The sequence below is a fragment of the Callorhinus ursinus genome, unplaced genomic scaffold (genome assembly GCF_003265705.2).
Source record: "Callorhinus ursinus isolate GAN/ISIS: 27379988/994484 unplaced genomic scaffold, GSC_fseal_2.0 scaffold48, whole genome shotgun sequence".
NCBI classification, from domain to species: Eukaryota; Metazoa; Chordata; class Mammalia; order Carnivora; family Otariidae; genus Callorhinus; species Callorhinus ursinus.
In genome coordinates, this window is record NW_027397110.1 from 6,972,989 (window position 1) to 6,988,908 (window position 15,920).

At 53.2% G+C, this 15,920-nt stretch overlaps 1 protein-coding gene across 3 annotated transcripts in view; it reads left to right on the forward strand.

Moving 5' to 3' along the window:
- The window catches only part of POLR3H (RNA polymerase III subunit H), a 29,063-nt gene that overhangs the window by 6,294 nt on the left and 6,849 nt on the right, over positions 1 to 15,920 (forward strand). The window contains exons 3-6 of one of the 3 annotated variants that reach the window (XM_025882287.2): positions 4,833 to 4,956; positions 9,881 to 10,193; positions 10,442 to 10,571; positions 13,131 to 13,227. In XM_025882287.2, coding sequence (XP_025738072.1) covers positions 10,461 to 10,571; positions 13,131 to 13,227 — 208 coding nt within the window. In that variant the 5' untranslated portion in view covers positions 4,833 to 4,956; positions 9,881 to 10,193; positions 10,442 to 10,460. The other 2 variants (XM_025882289.2, XM_025882288.2) reach the window with 2 other exon arrangements.

Here is a 15,920-nt window from a genome sequence, read left to right on the forward strand (position 1 = left end):
TCTATTGAATTGAATTGAATTGAATTGAATTGAATTGAATTGAATTGAATTGAATTCAGAAGCCCCGTAGGGAGTGATAAGCTTGCTACACACACACACACTCATACCACACACATACACTCACACCACACATACACCACACACACACTCACACTCACCACACACACCACACACACATACACACTCACACCACACACACCACACTCACACACACCACACACTCACACCACACACATACACACACCACACACACACACACTCACACCACACACACCACACATGCGTACACACACTCACACCACACACACACACCACACACACATACACTCACACCACACACACATACACACACTCACACCACACACACACTCACACACTCACACCACACATACACCACACGCGTACACACACTCACACCACACACACACCACACACACATACACTCACACCACACATACACCACACACACACTCACACTCACACCACACACACCACACTCACACACACCACACACTCACACCACACACATACACACACCACACACGCGTACACACACACCACACACACATACACTCACACCACACACACACTCTCACACCACTCACACACACACACACACACCACACACTCCAGGACAGACAGCCCCTGCCCCCTTCCCAGTGCCCTGGTTTCCACAACAGAGAGGCCCTGGGTGTGAATCTCCGCTCCAGCACGCCCAGGCTGTGCGCACTTGGGAAAATCTTTTACTGACTCTGATCCTCACGGCCTCTCTGTAAAGGAGGCAAGCAGGCCCTTTCTGAGCCACTGTCGGTGTTTCCAGAACAGTCCGTAGCTAAGCCTCAGGCCCCGCTAGAGAGGCTGCCACAAAGGGGCTTCTCTTCCTCCCCATCCTTTCTCCTCAGCCTCAGCTTGGAAAGAAGGAAGGCTTTCCCGCCTATAATCCTTAGCACTCTTGACGCAGGCTGGCATTTTCAACAGAAGTCTTATTGAAATTAAAAGGAGGAGGGAGTCAAAAGGGAAATGATCAAGAAATATGCAAATAATAACAACAGCTAGTAAGATACCCTGAGGACTCCCCAGCTGTGGGGCAGTAGGCTTTGCCACCATTCAAGGCCCGCAACGATCCAGCAATTTATTATCATCACCCCTATTTTGCTGGCGAGGACGTAAGGCTCAGGTAGGAGGAGGGAATTGTCCGTGTTCATTGTCTGGTTAGAAGGATATTTGCACCCAGGGCCCTCCAATGCCACCACGTGTCCCTGCCCCTCCAGAACCTCCCAGAACAATCAGGCTCAGACAGCCTAGGTTTCTGATCCTACACAAGAAATGGGGAACCTTGTTGCCCATTGTCACCTGAAGCCTGGAGTTCGGATTCTATTCCACCCGCTAGACTGAGGACCCCGCCCAGAGGAACCTCAACCGGCTTAAACCCTTCTCTTCTTGTCTTCCTCTCTTCCAAAGATAATCATAGTTTTCAAAGTGCCTGCACGGGCTGATCAGCTCACCTGCTGCTTATAACAACTCTGTGAGGTTTACCTGGATGAGGAAATGGGCTGGGCAAGATGGGGGACCTCACAGAGTCATCCAGCTTGGAGGTGACAGAGTGACGGAACAGGGGCCTAGACCCATGGTTCACACGCTCCAGGAGAAGGGCTGGGGCTGGGGCTGGGGTCGATGGCTGCGATCTCCCCTGCCCACCACCCACTGTCCCTTCCGCCGGGAAACGGCCCCCATGCTTTCATCTGGGCAATGCCCTCTCCTCTCCCCTGAGCCACAGGACCCCTGGTGGCCCATCAGAACCAGAGTCAGGAGTTGGGTTGGAACGTCGATGCCAAGGCCGGCTCTTCTCCCCATGGGTCCTGAGTTGGCAGAGCTTTGGCCGTGGGCTGTTGGTGGCAAGCTATGGACTACAAGCCAATGGGCCACCAGCGGGGAGTAGCCAGGGAGGACTTTTCTGAGGTGATGATGTTTGAGCTGAGCCCCAAGTGACAAGAAGGAGCCAGACTTGCCAGAATCCAGAGAGAAGACACCGTGGGAAGAGGGAATGGTTGGTCGGAAGGTCCCCGGATGGGTGAGAGCTTCGGAGTGCCTGAGGAATAGGAAGGAGGCCGGTGTGGCCGGACGGGGGTGAGGGAAGGGAGGGGGAAGATATCCAGGCTACGTGTGAGAGGCCAAGGCCTGGTCTGCCATGGACAAGCCCAAGGCGAGGGCCACGGGCCTGACCCTCACTTCGTGTCCGGCCTTTCTTGGAGGCCCCACCTGCCGGCTGGTGGACATGTGTGGAGGCTGCCAGGCAGCCGGAGAGCTGTGAATGAAGGAGGCCGGGCCAAGGTTTGAAGTAGTGTTATGATTATTCTCTACAACGAGGAGAGGGCACAGCTGTTCATTCAGGAAATGAGCAGCCCGTGGCACCACCCACCCACCCACCAGCAGCTGAGTAACAAAGAAATTGTCTGCTTGAAACCAGGGGTTCTGCCGCCGAGGCTATTTTTGTGAAAAGCTGAGAATTCAAAAAGCTCATCTCCTCGAAAGCCTTCCTCACCTCAGAGAATCTGAAGAGGTGGGTAAGAGGAGAGTAGCCCCTGAGCCCTACGGATTCCGTCTGAGTCCTCATTCACACCCTGTTGCCTACTGCCCCCCCACCCTTGGGGGCCAGACCTGGGCCTACCTGGCCTTGAAACCATGTAATGCTTTAAGATACATAACATCCTTAAGATGTCAGTGCCATCCGTTGGACAGATGTGGAAACTCGGGCACAGAGAGGTTAAGAAACTTGCCCGACATCGCACAGCTGGTGAGAACTCAGGAGTTCTGGCTTCATTACCCTCTTATTCTCTCTGCCACACCACACTGCCTTTGAAATGTCTTTTCGGTTCCCTGCATGCCCGTCTCCTGGGCCGTGGGAAGATCCTCTTCTGCAGCTTTGACCAGGTCATTCGTTCATTCAGTCAAACCTTCGACAAAGAGTTATTGACTCCTCAGATGGTCTGGGCCGGAACCCAGCAGTGAACCAGACAGATACACACACTGAGTTTACAAAGCTCATGCCCTATCTAGGAAGAGACATGGTACCAAGTATGCAAACGAATAAATGTTTGAATGCGATTTATGAAGGCAGCACACAAGCGGGGTGGGCAGATGGAGATGGGCAGGGCTGAGTCCACCGGCTGAGGGCTGAGAGAGGCCACTTTGAGAAAGGGCCCTTGTAAGCTGATCCCCAAGGGTGAAAAGGAGCCAGCCTTGTAAAAAGCAGGGGAAGAGTGTTTCCCAAAGAGGGAACAGCATGGGTGAACTCCCAGAGGCAGGAAAGGACGCTGCATGTTCCAAAGGTCACTGGTGTGACCGGATGAGGAAGCAAGAGGAGGCTGGGGTCACATTGTGTAGGGTTGTGTGGGGACCTGGCAAGAGGCCTGCTCCTCATCTGAAATGAGGTAGGAAGGCAGGAGATGCTCCTGCCTCCAGACAGTATCCCTGGTGGCCTCACAGCCTCATCCTGGCTAATGATCAATGCAGACGGGAGACTGAGGAAGATGGAGGGGTCTCCTGGCCCTGACCCCAGGGCTGGAGATTACTCTCTGGCCTGTGGGTGAGGGTCTCCTGGTGCTTAAATCCCCTCAAGTCATTGGGAAGTGCTCTCTGTCATAGGGTAAGGGGTCCCTCCCACAGCTGGCCCCCTCTGCATCCTGCCCTGAGGCCCTGGGGCTGGAGCAGCCAGGCTGACTCCCAGTGAACCCAGGGCTGGGATGGGCTGTGAGCCAGGCCTCCCTCACATACCCATTCCTGAACACCTTGAGGCTTCTTAACATTTAGGCTCACCTCCATCCGAATCTTCTGAGTGAGGCTGTCTCTGGCTGCCCTAGCTAGAGTGCTAGTCACTCACTGTCACAGTATTCATGTGACCTTTCTCCATAGCAGTGCCTGGAATGATCTCCCCTCTCTGGAACACAAGCCCCCAGAGCAGGGCCTCATGCACAACGGCCCCCAACAAATACCTGTTGACTTTTTGCACTTGCTTTTGGCTCAAGCCAGAACAGAGAGCAACATACCGGGAGGCTCTGTTTTTAGGTCCCTTCTAGAATCACTATTCCCAGTGGTACTTCAGCTGTGCTTTTGGCTTCCATGGAAGAACTTTTTTTTTTTTTAAGAGTTTATTTTTAAGGGATGCCTGGGTGGCTCAGTCTATTAAGCGACTGCCTTCGGCTCAGGTCATGGTCCTGGAGTCCCGGGATCGAGTCCCCACATTGAGCTCCCTGCTCGGCGGGGAGTCTGCTTCTCCCTCTGACCCTCCCCCATCTCATGCTCTCTCTCTCTCTCTCTCTCTCTCAAATAAATAAATAAAATCTAAAAAAAAAAGAGTTTATTTTTAAGTAATCTCTACACCTAACGTGGGGCTCGAATTCACAGCCCCAAGATCAAGAGTTGCATGCTCTTCTGATTGAGCCAGCCAGGTGCCCCATGGAAGGACATTCTAAAAAGTGCCCAAATGAGAATCGTTCCTGGGCCCGTCCAGACAGACCGTCAGGGGCCTGGTGCTGTTCCTCAAAGCTTCCATTCCTAAGAACCCGGAGGGAGGTCTCTGGGGCTCAGAATCAAGACAATCTGGACTTACTGTCACCTGGTTGGTTTCCATATTGTAACTGAAAATGTTTTCCTCTTGGCTGCGGATGCTGGAAAGCTCAGAGCCAAATCCCTCCACCATCAGCAAGCTTCCAGACCACGGCGGGGGTGGGGTGGGGCGAGGAGGAATCCCAGGGCTAATCTTTTCTTTCCTTCCTTCTTTCATTCAATCATCCAACAAATATTTGTCCTGAACTGATTGTGCACCTTTCTAGGTAGTGGGGGGTTGACAGTGACCAAAACAGACGAAATGCCTGTCTTCATGGAGCTTACAATCAGGAAGAGGGAGAGGGGCAATAGAAGGACCTCATAAAGCAGGTCATGTGCTGTGGGAAACTGGTAAGTGGGGTAGGGCGTGGGGGCTGGTGGCTGGGTGGTTTGGGATTTAAAATGGGGGCTCCGGGTGGAGGGTCAGGAAAAGCCTCACGGAGGTGTCACTAAAGCAAAGGTCTGCCGGAGGTGAGGACTGAAGACAGGAGCGTGGGGAGGGGAGACCGCTCTGGGGGGAGGCAGAGGCCCCAGTGGGGAGTGTGCCTGGGGTGTCAGAAACAGCCACGGGGCACAGCAATGGGACATGCGGTCACAGGGGTGAGGGGCAGAGGGCCCCGAGGGCTGTGAAGGACGTCCTAAGGCCTGGCTTTTGTGAGACGGGGCATCGCAGGGTCTGGAGAGAAGGATTGAGACTTTCTGGTCGGCATTTTAACAGCGTCTCTCCGGCTTCTGTGTTGAGCAGAGATGGTGGGGCGTGAGCCAGGACAAGGAGGCCAGGGTGGAGGCTAAAACAGAGGCCCAGGTGAGGAGTGTGGAGTGAGGGGTACAGGGTGAGGGTGGCCGGGCCCCGAGAGCTGCGGTGGGGGTGAGCAGGAGGGTTGGACTCTGTTTGCATCGGAGGCAGAAACAACAGTATTTGTTCACGTTGTGTAGGGGAGCGGGTGAGAGACAACGAAACATAATCCCCATGTTTGGGCCTGAGCGACCTAAGAATGGAGGAGTCTTTTTCTAAGATGGGAAGGCTGGGGCAGGGGCAGCTTGGCAGGAGAGACATGACCAAGAGTTCCACTCTGGCCCAGACTAAACTCAAGTTGCTGAACAGGGACATGGAGCGGGCAGGGGGTGAATCTGGCACTCGGGGAGAGGGCTATGAGGGAGCCACGGGGGAGCCTCCGTGGCAAGGTGCTGGTTGGTCACCGCGCCGAGGCCCCATGACAGCACCAGGCATGCACGGAGATGCGGAGATGGCACGAAGTGGGCCCGGGGCCCGCCAGCCTTTAGAGATGGGAGGAGGACCCGGGTGAGCGCCGTCCCCTGGAAGCCAAGCAGGGGTGTGTGAAGGACAAAGGAGGGCCCGTGGCTGCTGAGCGCTGACAATTAGCACTGCACTGGGCAACGTGGGGGCCACTGGTGAACTGAAGAAAGCGGTGTGGGCTGCGTGGCAGGGCCAGAACCGGACCACAACAGGTTGAAGAGAGGACAAGAAGAGATTTGGAGACCACAAGCTCCGACGCCACCTTCGAGCAGTTTTGCCAGTAAAGGGAGCAGAAAATGGGCCACTAGCTGGAGGGCCGAGAGAGGGGCGTTTTTAAGACGTAAAAACTCTTAATTGCTTTTTTAATTTAAATTTAAATTCTGAATAGGTAAGATATTCCCATGATCCTAATTACCCAAGATTCCAGAGGGCGTTTGGTAATCTCCCGCGCCTCCCCCACTCCCACACCCTCAGCCATTCTGTTCCTCGCCCTGTGGTCTCCCCATGTAATCAGATGCTTGTCAACAGAGTATTCTTTTTCCCCTTTGCCCACAAATGGTAACATCCCAGACACACTGAGCGGTGCCTTGTGTTTTTATACTTAACGTATCCTGAATATCATTCCAGAGCAATACACAAAGAGCGTTCTAGTCTTTTTTTTGTGCCTTCATATTATTCCTTTCTATGAGGCACCATATATAGTTTTTATCCAGTCCTCCATGATGGACAATCATTTGAGATCAGTTCTATTATTATCTCTGCTTTACAGAGAGACAGCCAAGGCACTGAGAAGTTCTCGGGCTTTAGCATGCTGTGGCGTGGGAACTCCATGCCCTTAACCACTCACTGGACTCTCCCCCTCCTCCTGGGTTAGCTTCCAACCCTGTTTCTCCCTCACTCCTCCACTTAACAATTATTTTGTTATCCTTTTGTTCATTCAAATAACACATATTTACAAGCCCTGACCATGTGCCAGACACAGGGCTGGGCCCAGAGGAGGTAGAGGGACATGGCAGAGAAGTCCACTGCCATCGAGGAGCTTACAAACTGCCTTTGTGTGTTTTTGTAAGCCACCTCAAATCTTCCACGGAACAACGCAGAGAATAAACAAAGAAGCCCAGTCCCTGTTTTTCCTAATGAGGAAACCAAACGTGCCAACAAATCACTGTTGCAGTCGTGTGAGCTGAATACCATAAAAGAAGCCTGGGAACCCAAAACAGTAACTCTGCGATGCTGGCCCCATCCCCTCAGCCTGGCCCTCCTCCAGTTTCCCCTCTCAATGAAAGGCCCACTACCCAGCCAGGGCCCAAAGCCCTCCTGCCTTTGGCTCCTCCCACTTCTGTCCCTAGGTCATCCGCTCTGTCGCTGAGACCACCCCCTGGAGACCTCTGGACTCTGCCCAGCCTCACGCTCCATGGCTACCAGCCTTACTCAGGCCTTCTCTTACAGGAGCCACCCAATAACTTCTTCCCTGGTCTTCACGTTTCCACCCCAGCCCCTTCCCACCCACTGGCCATCCCACTGGTGCGTCACTGTGTCATTCCCCTGTTCTTACCATCTAAGGCTTCCTTTTGCCGTCCTTGGGCTAATAATGTCCTGGTACAGCCCAGTGGTTAGGATCATGGGCTCTGGAGCCTGAATCCCAGCTCTGCCACTCATTAGCTGTGTGAACTTGAGCGACCTACTTAACCTCTTTCTGCCTTAGATGAGGCAAAATGAGATAATGAGATAAATCAGGTAATGATAATTATAGACCCTACTATATAGCTGTTGTGAGGATTAAATTATAATGATAAGGCCCTTGTGATCTGGACCCTGCTGAGGTCTCCAGTCTCACGGTTCTTATCTCCCTATAAATCAGCTGAAATACTTTTAATTTCCCGAGAGCATCAAATTCTCTCTCTCTCTCCCTCTTCCCTGCAACCCCTCTGAGCTGAAGCTGGGCCCAGGGCCCAGTTCTTCCCCACTGGATCTCCAAAGCTGGGCACACAGTATGTTGAGTGAATGAATGAATGGGGTAGGCATTGTGTTTGGGTTCTGATGGATGAGTAGGAGTTTTCCAGGTGAACAAGTGTTTGAGGAAGGACTAAAAGAACTTGCTCCATCCCAGTGCTTGGAAACAGAAGGAAGGTAAGACTGGAGAGAAAGGCTGCATTCGGTCCAGACCTTTCCATGGAGGCAGAGGATATTCATGAAGGGAAGGTTTTCGTGACAGTGTGAGAGTCACTTAAGGAGAGACTGAGGCCAGAAGCCAGGGGTGTGGCTAAGCTCCAGCAGAGCAATGGAAGGGCCTGAACCAGGGCAGTAGCAGTGGGAATGGAATGAAGACGGAGGTGTGAGAGACCGAGGAAAAGACTCACCTCCTCAATACTTTTCCTGAATGCCCCCTAGAAATGATATTAGGGGATCATGGGACTAAAGAGCTGAAGTAGCATTTCCCCCTATCTTCAAGTAGCTCAAATCCTAGGAAAGGCAGACAGACCTAAAAATAAAAATATGGATGCAGAGAAGGCCAAATTAAGTATCGCTGCACCAGCCTCACACAGATATCGCCACACGTGTAAAATCTGCAAAGTGAAGCACCATGCATTTCTTTTTTTCTTTTTTTTTTTTAAAGATTTTATTTATTTATTTGAGAGAGAGAGAGAATGAGAGATAGAAAGCATGAGAGGGAAGAGGGTCAGAGGGAGAAGCAGACTCCCTGCTGAGCAGGAAGCCCGATGCAGGACTCGATCCCGGGACTCCAGGATCATGACCTGAGCCGAAGGCAGTCGCTTAACCAACTGAGCCACCCAGGCGCCCCGCACCATGCATTTCTGAGTGCCTCTCTCATCCACCCCAAGGCTTCTTTTAAGTTCTCAAATTTTTCTTTGTTTAAACATAAGCCAGTATATTTCCACAGCCCACCAACTTTTAGAGGCAGTGTAGAGGTTTAGATGGGCCCGCTTCTACCACTTAGCAGCCCGTGATCTCGGACAAGCTACTGAATTGTCTTACCAAGCCCGTGTTACCCATCATATGAAGATGAGTGGGAATGGCAGGGGTGGCAGGGGAAAGAACAAAATGGGGCTGGAGGTGTGGGTAGAGGCAAGATCCTTTTTTTAAAGATTTTATTTATTTATTTGACAGAGAGAGACACAGCAAGAGAGGGAACACAAGCAGCGGGAGTGGGAGAGGGAGAAGCAGGCTTCCCGCGGAGCAGGGAGCCCAATGCGGGGCTCGATCCCAGGACCCTGGGACCATGACCTGAGCTGAAGGCAGACGCTGAACGCCTGAGCCACCCAGGCGCGCCGCCCCCACCCCCCGCCTTTTTTTAAAGAGTTTATTTTAGAGGCAAGACCCTGCAGGGCCTTGTGAGCTACCATAAAGGTTTTGGACTTATTTAATTTTAAGATATTTATTATTTATTTATTACTATTTATTATAGCAGGACCGGAGGGAGGGTGAGGAGAGGGACAAGCGGACTCCCCGATGAGCAATACAGGGCTCTATCCCAGAACCCTGAGATCATGACCTGAGCTGAAGTCAGTTGCTTGAGTGACTGAGCCACCCAGGCGCCCCAATTTATTTATTTATTTTGAGTAATCTCTACACCCAAGCTGTAGGCTTGAACTCACAATCTAGAGATCGAGTCGCACGCTCCACTGACTGAGCCAGCCAGGCGCCTCAAAGTTTCGGACTTTATTATTAGTTTAGTGGGAAGCTACTGAGGTTGTTTTTGGGTCCCAGCTTATTATCACTTTTCAATTGCGATGTAATCTGCCTACAATTAAATGCAAAGATCTTAACTATAGAGTTCAATGCGGGTTTTAAAAAGATTTTGTTTCTAAGTAACCTCTGTACCCAGCGTGGGGCTTGAACTCACAACCCTGCTATCAAGGGTCGCATGCCCTACCCACTGAGCCAGCCAGGCACCCCTGACAATTGCATCCATCTGTGTAACCCACCCCCTAGAAGATACGAAACATTTCTATCAGGTCCCGCCTGCCCCTTTCCAGTTAATTCTCCCGCCTCCAGGGTACTGAGGGGTCTAAGCATCCTGTCCCGGCTTTTGAGAGGACCCCTCCGGCTGCGGCGCAGAGCACAACCTGAGACCCGGAAGAAGAGAGTATAGCCCTAGCCAAGCCGGTGAAGTCTGGAATGCACCGAGGTCGCCTAGCAACCAGAGAGCGCGGTCGGAGGGTTGACGGCTCCGCCCCGGCAGAAGGGGAGGCCCCGCCCCGCCCCGCCCCCGCGCCGCGTCGGGGGGCGGGCAAAGGCTTCTTATTGGTCTGTTCTCCGGAAGTGAGATTCGGAGTCTCGTCCCAAGTCGGCTGCGCGTGGGAGCGCGGTGCGTGGCCGCGGCGCGTGGTTCGTGGCGGGGCAGCGCCGGGTCGTGCGACGGGTGCTCGTACCTCTTCCACGGGAGCGAGGGCCCCCCCCCCCCGCTAATCCTCAGGTTCCTCACTTTGCAGCGGCTGTGCACGCCCCGGCGCCCTACCTCGCAGCCCCACTGCCGGATTGGGGGTCGGGGGGTGGGAAGGGCTTGGGGAATGCCCACCGCCCCAGACGGTGCGTGACTGACCCTCGCATTCCCAGGGCCTCAGCGCAGGCCGGGATGTTTGTCCTGGTGGAGATGGTGGACACCGTGCGGATTCCCCCGTGGCAGTTTGAGAGGAAGCTCAACGACTCCATTGCCGAGGAGCTGAACAAAAAGTTGGCCAACAAGGTACTGGGCCCACGGGGTCGCTGGCAGGCCCTGGCACCGGCGGGCGCAGCACTACCCACCTGCCCGCTGCAGGCCTGGCCTTGGTCATGCCAGACCTTGGCCTTGGTCAAGTAGCTTAACGTCTCAGAACTCGGTTTCTTCACCTGTACAGGGGATGGGGGTAATCCCTCTGCACGAAGGATGTCAGAGGGAATCAAAAAAGAAACTGGGTTTGAAAAAGGCTCTTGTAACTGGGAAATGCTAGATTCTGCACTGCCAAATTACTTTGCAGTCTTGGGCAGATCACTTACCCCTCTGGGCCTCAGTTTCCATTTGTAAAATGGAAATAATAATGGTTGTCCAACCGTGCACTGTTTTTGTGAAGATGGACAGAGTGGTTTAGAGTTCACCGTCAGGAGGTTTATCCATTCATTCCTGCAAAAAAGTATTTGTGCACCTTTTATATGCCAGCCCTACATGACTTAGTGACAGCTAGTCTGGGGCTTCCTGCTGCCTTTTCTGTAGTAACCCTTCCTCAGTTACTCTGTGTCCTATCACTCTTTCCTTCTTAGATGATTGTGGTTTTTTTTCCGGCTCCATGATGGCAGGCACCTTTGTCTTCCCCACACGGTGCCCTCATATTTAGCCAGAGCCTGGCACATAGCAGATGTTCCATAATTGTCTGTTGATTGAATGAAGCAGACAAGGTTCTACCCTGTAGTGTGGTGGGGAGAGCAGATATGAATGAGAGGGACCCACAGTTGAGTATGTGATGACAAGTTGAGGTAAGTGCTGTGAAGGACAGGCATTCACAAGTCTGGAATGGAGGAGAACTCTGCCTACGGTGAGGGAGAACGCAGCTTTGTTAGGGATGTGGCATTTGAGCTTGAGCTGAGAGATGATGCTGAAGAGGAACTAACTAGGGGATTCTTTTTTTTTTTTTAAGATTTTCTTTCTTTATTTGACAGAGAGAGAGAGAGACAGCGAGAGAGGGAACTCAAGCAGGGGGAGTGGGAGAGGGAGAAGCAGGCTTCCCGCTGAGCAGGGAGCCCGATGCGGGACTTGATTCCAGGATCCTGGGATCATGACCTGAGCCGAAGGCAGAAGCTTAATGACTGAGCCCCCCAGGCGCCCCGAGGGGATTCATTTTTGAGGGTGGGAGAGGGCTGTGCAGAGAGAAGAGCTGGGCAGGCAAAGGAAACAGCATGCGCAAAGGCCCTGTGGCAGGAGGGAATGTTTCACCCATCATAACATGGAGGAGGCTGGTGTGGCCTGGGCAGAGGAAGAGAGGGGAGGGCAGACTGGAAAGGTGGCAGGAGTCAAGCCGCACAGGGCCTGCAGGATGTCAGTCCTGAGTCACAGGCGGTATTGGTCTTCATCTGTAGACTAGCAGGAAGTGATAGGCTGAGAAGGAGCCAGCAAGAGGAAGGTTGGGCTGGCTTTAGACAGGAGGCCAGTCCTTTCCATAGAGGCTGAGGTCATAGAAGGGAGGTGTATGGATCTAGGGAGTTGTTGGTGGAGAGAACTCATGAAGTCCTTAGTGGATGGCTTCCGGTTACTTTGTGAGGTAGAAGGTCAAGGGGTCTGTGGAGGGACGAAGTGTGAGCATTTTGGAGAGAGAAGGTGTGAAAAGTCCAAGAAGGGCATGTAGTCCCTTTGGGTCCTTCAGTGACCTGTTGAGATGAGTCTTCTGTATTTGAGTCATTTGCGAGGAGGCTGCACAGAAGAGGTCCGTGGTCCCGCCAAGGGCACAGATCTTATGCTGCCGAAGCCAGCCAGACTCTGTTGCTTCATTGTGGTGAGGTCTGGCCCGGACCCTAAGTTCTCTGAGCTTCTTGCTAATCGTTGAACAGTCCTGCAGGGCTGTAACTGGGAGGTGATGACACTGGTGGCAGATAGGGTGACACCAGCGGGCCGGTGGCTTGGAGCACTATAGGGTGCGGAGGGGGCATAGGATGCTGTCTGCCTAGTCTCGGGGCCTTGGCCCTGGGTCACTCTGCCAGCCTCAGTCCCTGCAGCCACGGCTGTGTCTCCTGCTTTGTGAGGGGCATGGGGGATTAGCCGGGCCTCTGACACCAAGCCCTGAGCTCTAGCATGGACCTGAGACTTTGGGAAGTGCAGGTTTAAACCAGGTTTCCCTGGTTGTCAGGGATCCTGACTAATAATAGTGATCCGTGGTTGACTATTATTACTTCTAGCGTGTAAGCCAGACACTGGCATGGGGCTTCACATCCATTCCCTCTGTTTAACAAACCTGCAGCCTGGGAGGTCCATTTTTGCAAATGGGGGAAACTGAGGCTCAGAGAAGTGACCTTGGAGGTCACACAGTGAGTGTTGGAACTGGCAGTGTAACCGGGATCTGCCTTGTCACAAAGGCCCCACTCTTTCCAGAGCTCTGCATCCTTCAGAGGCCCCTGACCCATGGTTACCTCAGATGGTGCCCCAACTCATTTCTGGCTGTAAAACGGGGTAATCATTACCTGCCGTGGGTGGTGAGGGTCTCAGGAGAGCATGCTGGGGAGCTGGGCCTCAGTGTCACGGTGTGTGTGTGTGTGTGTGTGTGTGTGTGGATGCACACAGGTCGTGTACAACGTGGGGCTCTGCATCTGTCTGTTTGACATCACCAAGCTGGAGGACGCCTACGTGTTCCCAGGGGACGGCGCGTCGCACACCAAAGGTCGGTGCCCTTTCCTCTTTTTTTTTTTTTTAAGATTTTTTATTTATTCGAGAGTGTGCATGAGCAAAAGCACAGGGGGGGAGGGGCAAAGAGAGAGGGAGAAACAGACTCCCTGCTGAGCAGGGAGCCTGATGTGGGGCTCGATCCCAGGACCCCCAGGTCATGACCTGAGCCGAAAGCAGACGCTTAACTGACTGAGCCACCCAGGCAGCCTGCCCTTTCCTCTTTGGCATTGGGTTTCTTGGGGTTTGGTTTTTGGTTGTGGGAATCCTGGTCTAGGGATTGGGAGACCTGAGGCCTAGTCCTGACTCTGCCAGGAATTGACTGGGTGACAGTGGGCAGAATCTTCCCCTGTCTAGGCCTTGGTTTCTTCACCTATAAGAAATGGTGGACGAGATGATTTTTTTTTTTAAGGATTTCATTTATTCATTTATTTGAGAGAGAGAGCACGAGAGAGTGTGCACGCACCAGTGGGGGGAGAGGGAAAGGGGGAGAACCCCAAGCTGATTCCTTGCCGAATGTGGAATCCAACGCAGGGCTCGATCTCATGACCCTGAGATCAAGACCTGAGCTAAGAATCTGTCGCTACGTGACTGAGCCAGGTGCCCCAGACAAGGTGATTCTGGAGGCCTCTCTTGCTCTGAGATTGTGGCTCCGTGTCTGTGCCCCCTTTGGTCTCATCTATTACTGAGCCCTACTCTGCCTGGCCATCAGGCTGCTCAGTCTGATTGGAGGGGTGGCCAGACAGGTGAGGGCACTTGGAATGGTCATTGCTGGATTAAAAGTGGAGAGCAGGGGTGTCTGGCTGGTTCAGTTGGTAGAGTGCGTGACTCTTGATCTCGGGTTGTGAGTTCAAGACCATGTTGGGTGTAGGGATTACTTAAAATCTTTAAAAAAATAAATAAAAATAAAAGTGTGGAGAGCCAAGGGGAGTGCATCTGTCTCTTAGGGAGGAGGCTGGTTGAGGGTGGGGGACTTTGAGGGGCCCTAGAACTTAATGGTTAAGTGTAGTCTCTGGGATTCAAATCCCACTTGGCCACTTGTTTGCTCTGTGTCCTGTGTAGAATATGTAATCTCTCCATGCCTCTGTTTCCTTGCCTATAAAATGTAGTTAACAGTAGATTTTATATTACAGGACTGTTGTGAGAATACTAAATTAATACATGCAAAGGCCTAGGATGGGTCCTTCGCACATCAGGAGGGCTCAGTGGCTCATTGATTTGAACTGTTTCTCCTGATTTCTGTGGATCCGCTAAATGGGTTCTTCTGGGCTGGCCTGTCCAGGGCTGGGTGGGGTAGGATGGCCTCATGTGTCTGGTGGTTGGCAGACTGGCTGCTGGGGAGGAGGGGGTACAGCTCATCTCTGCTGCATGTGGTCTCTTCTTCCTGTAGGAAGAGCCCATTGGCCAGAGCAGGTCACATGGCTGAGGCTGGCCAAGGGATGGGAAAATAGACTCCACCTCTCGGTGGGAGGAGCTGCAGTCCCATAGCAAAGGGGTGTGCACCCTGGGAAGGAAGGCAAGGTTGGTTAGCAGTCCTGGACGAGTAGAGCGATGGTCACCTTGGCTAGGGTTCTCAGGGAGGGCGTGGGGCGTTCTCTGTCCTCCCTGGACCCAGCCAAAGCAGCAGAGGGCAAGGGAGGGGCTGCTGACGTGGTTCGGGGCGAATTAGCGGGTAGGCCTGCAGCTTGCCACGCGCTAGGCACTCCGAGCTGCTGAATCACAGTCTCTGGAGATGAGCCCGCAGACTGTGTTTAACAAGGAGCCAGGTGCTTTTCACACAAGGCCAAGTGTGAGGAGCCCTGCCCTAGCCCATCCTGGTCAGCCTCTGGACACAGAGATGTCGAGCATTCCAGAACGTGCCATGAGGCTGCCTCGTGTCTGTGTCCAGGAGTCCAGAGACTTAATTAGATTCACAGAGATGTTACCGTGCTCTGTGGACAGCCCTAGGAGCACTTAGCAGAGAAATTAAACGGAGACGTGAAAACAAGACCACAGGGCCTCTGTTTACGGAGAAGGATGCCCTTGAGCTGAGCCCAGTCTCTGCCTTTAGACTTGCCCTGGACAAGTGGTGAGAGGCACCAGAACTTCAAGGAAGACTGGGAGGAAGAAGTTAAACTCGAGGAAATTCTGTTCTTTCATTTGGTTGTTTCTGCCACTTGGTGTAAGATTTCCACTGTTGGTTTTCATTGTCCCCCCACCCCCAGTTCACCCTGGGCCCCCTGGTTCCTTGGGAATGAGGTGTGAGGATTAGGGCCCTGGGTGAAGCATGTCACATGGACCCAGATTTGAATTCTGGCTCTGCTCCCTGCCCCGCACCGGATGCGGACCTTGAGCAGGTAACGCCGCCTGTCTTGGCCTCGGGTTCCTCATCTGTAAAATGGGGTCAACACTTGGAGCTGTGAAGCTCGCTGTGGTCTGCGGAGCGCCGTGCATGGTGGTGCTCTGTTGTGGGGATCAATGCCGTGCTTTAAGGCTGATCCTCCACCCCGGGCCCTGTTCCTGCCGCCCCCCCAGGCCACTGCCTCACCCAGGGCTGTGGCCAGGGTGTGTGGAGGGAGGCCTCAGCCCCATGCCTCCCCCTTTGTTTTGAGGGCTCTTCATTTGCTTATTGCCTTGGACTTCCTTCTCCCCGGGCCAGGTCGCTTCACCTCTCTCGGACTGTAAGTGCTCACAAGACGTCAGCCTCTGTGA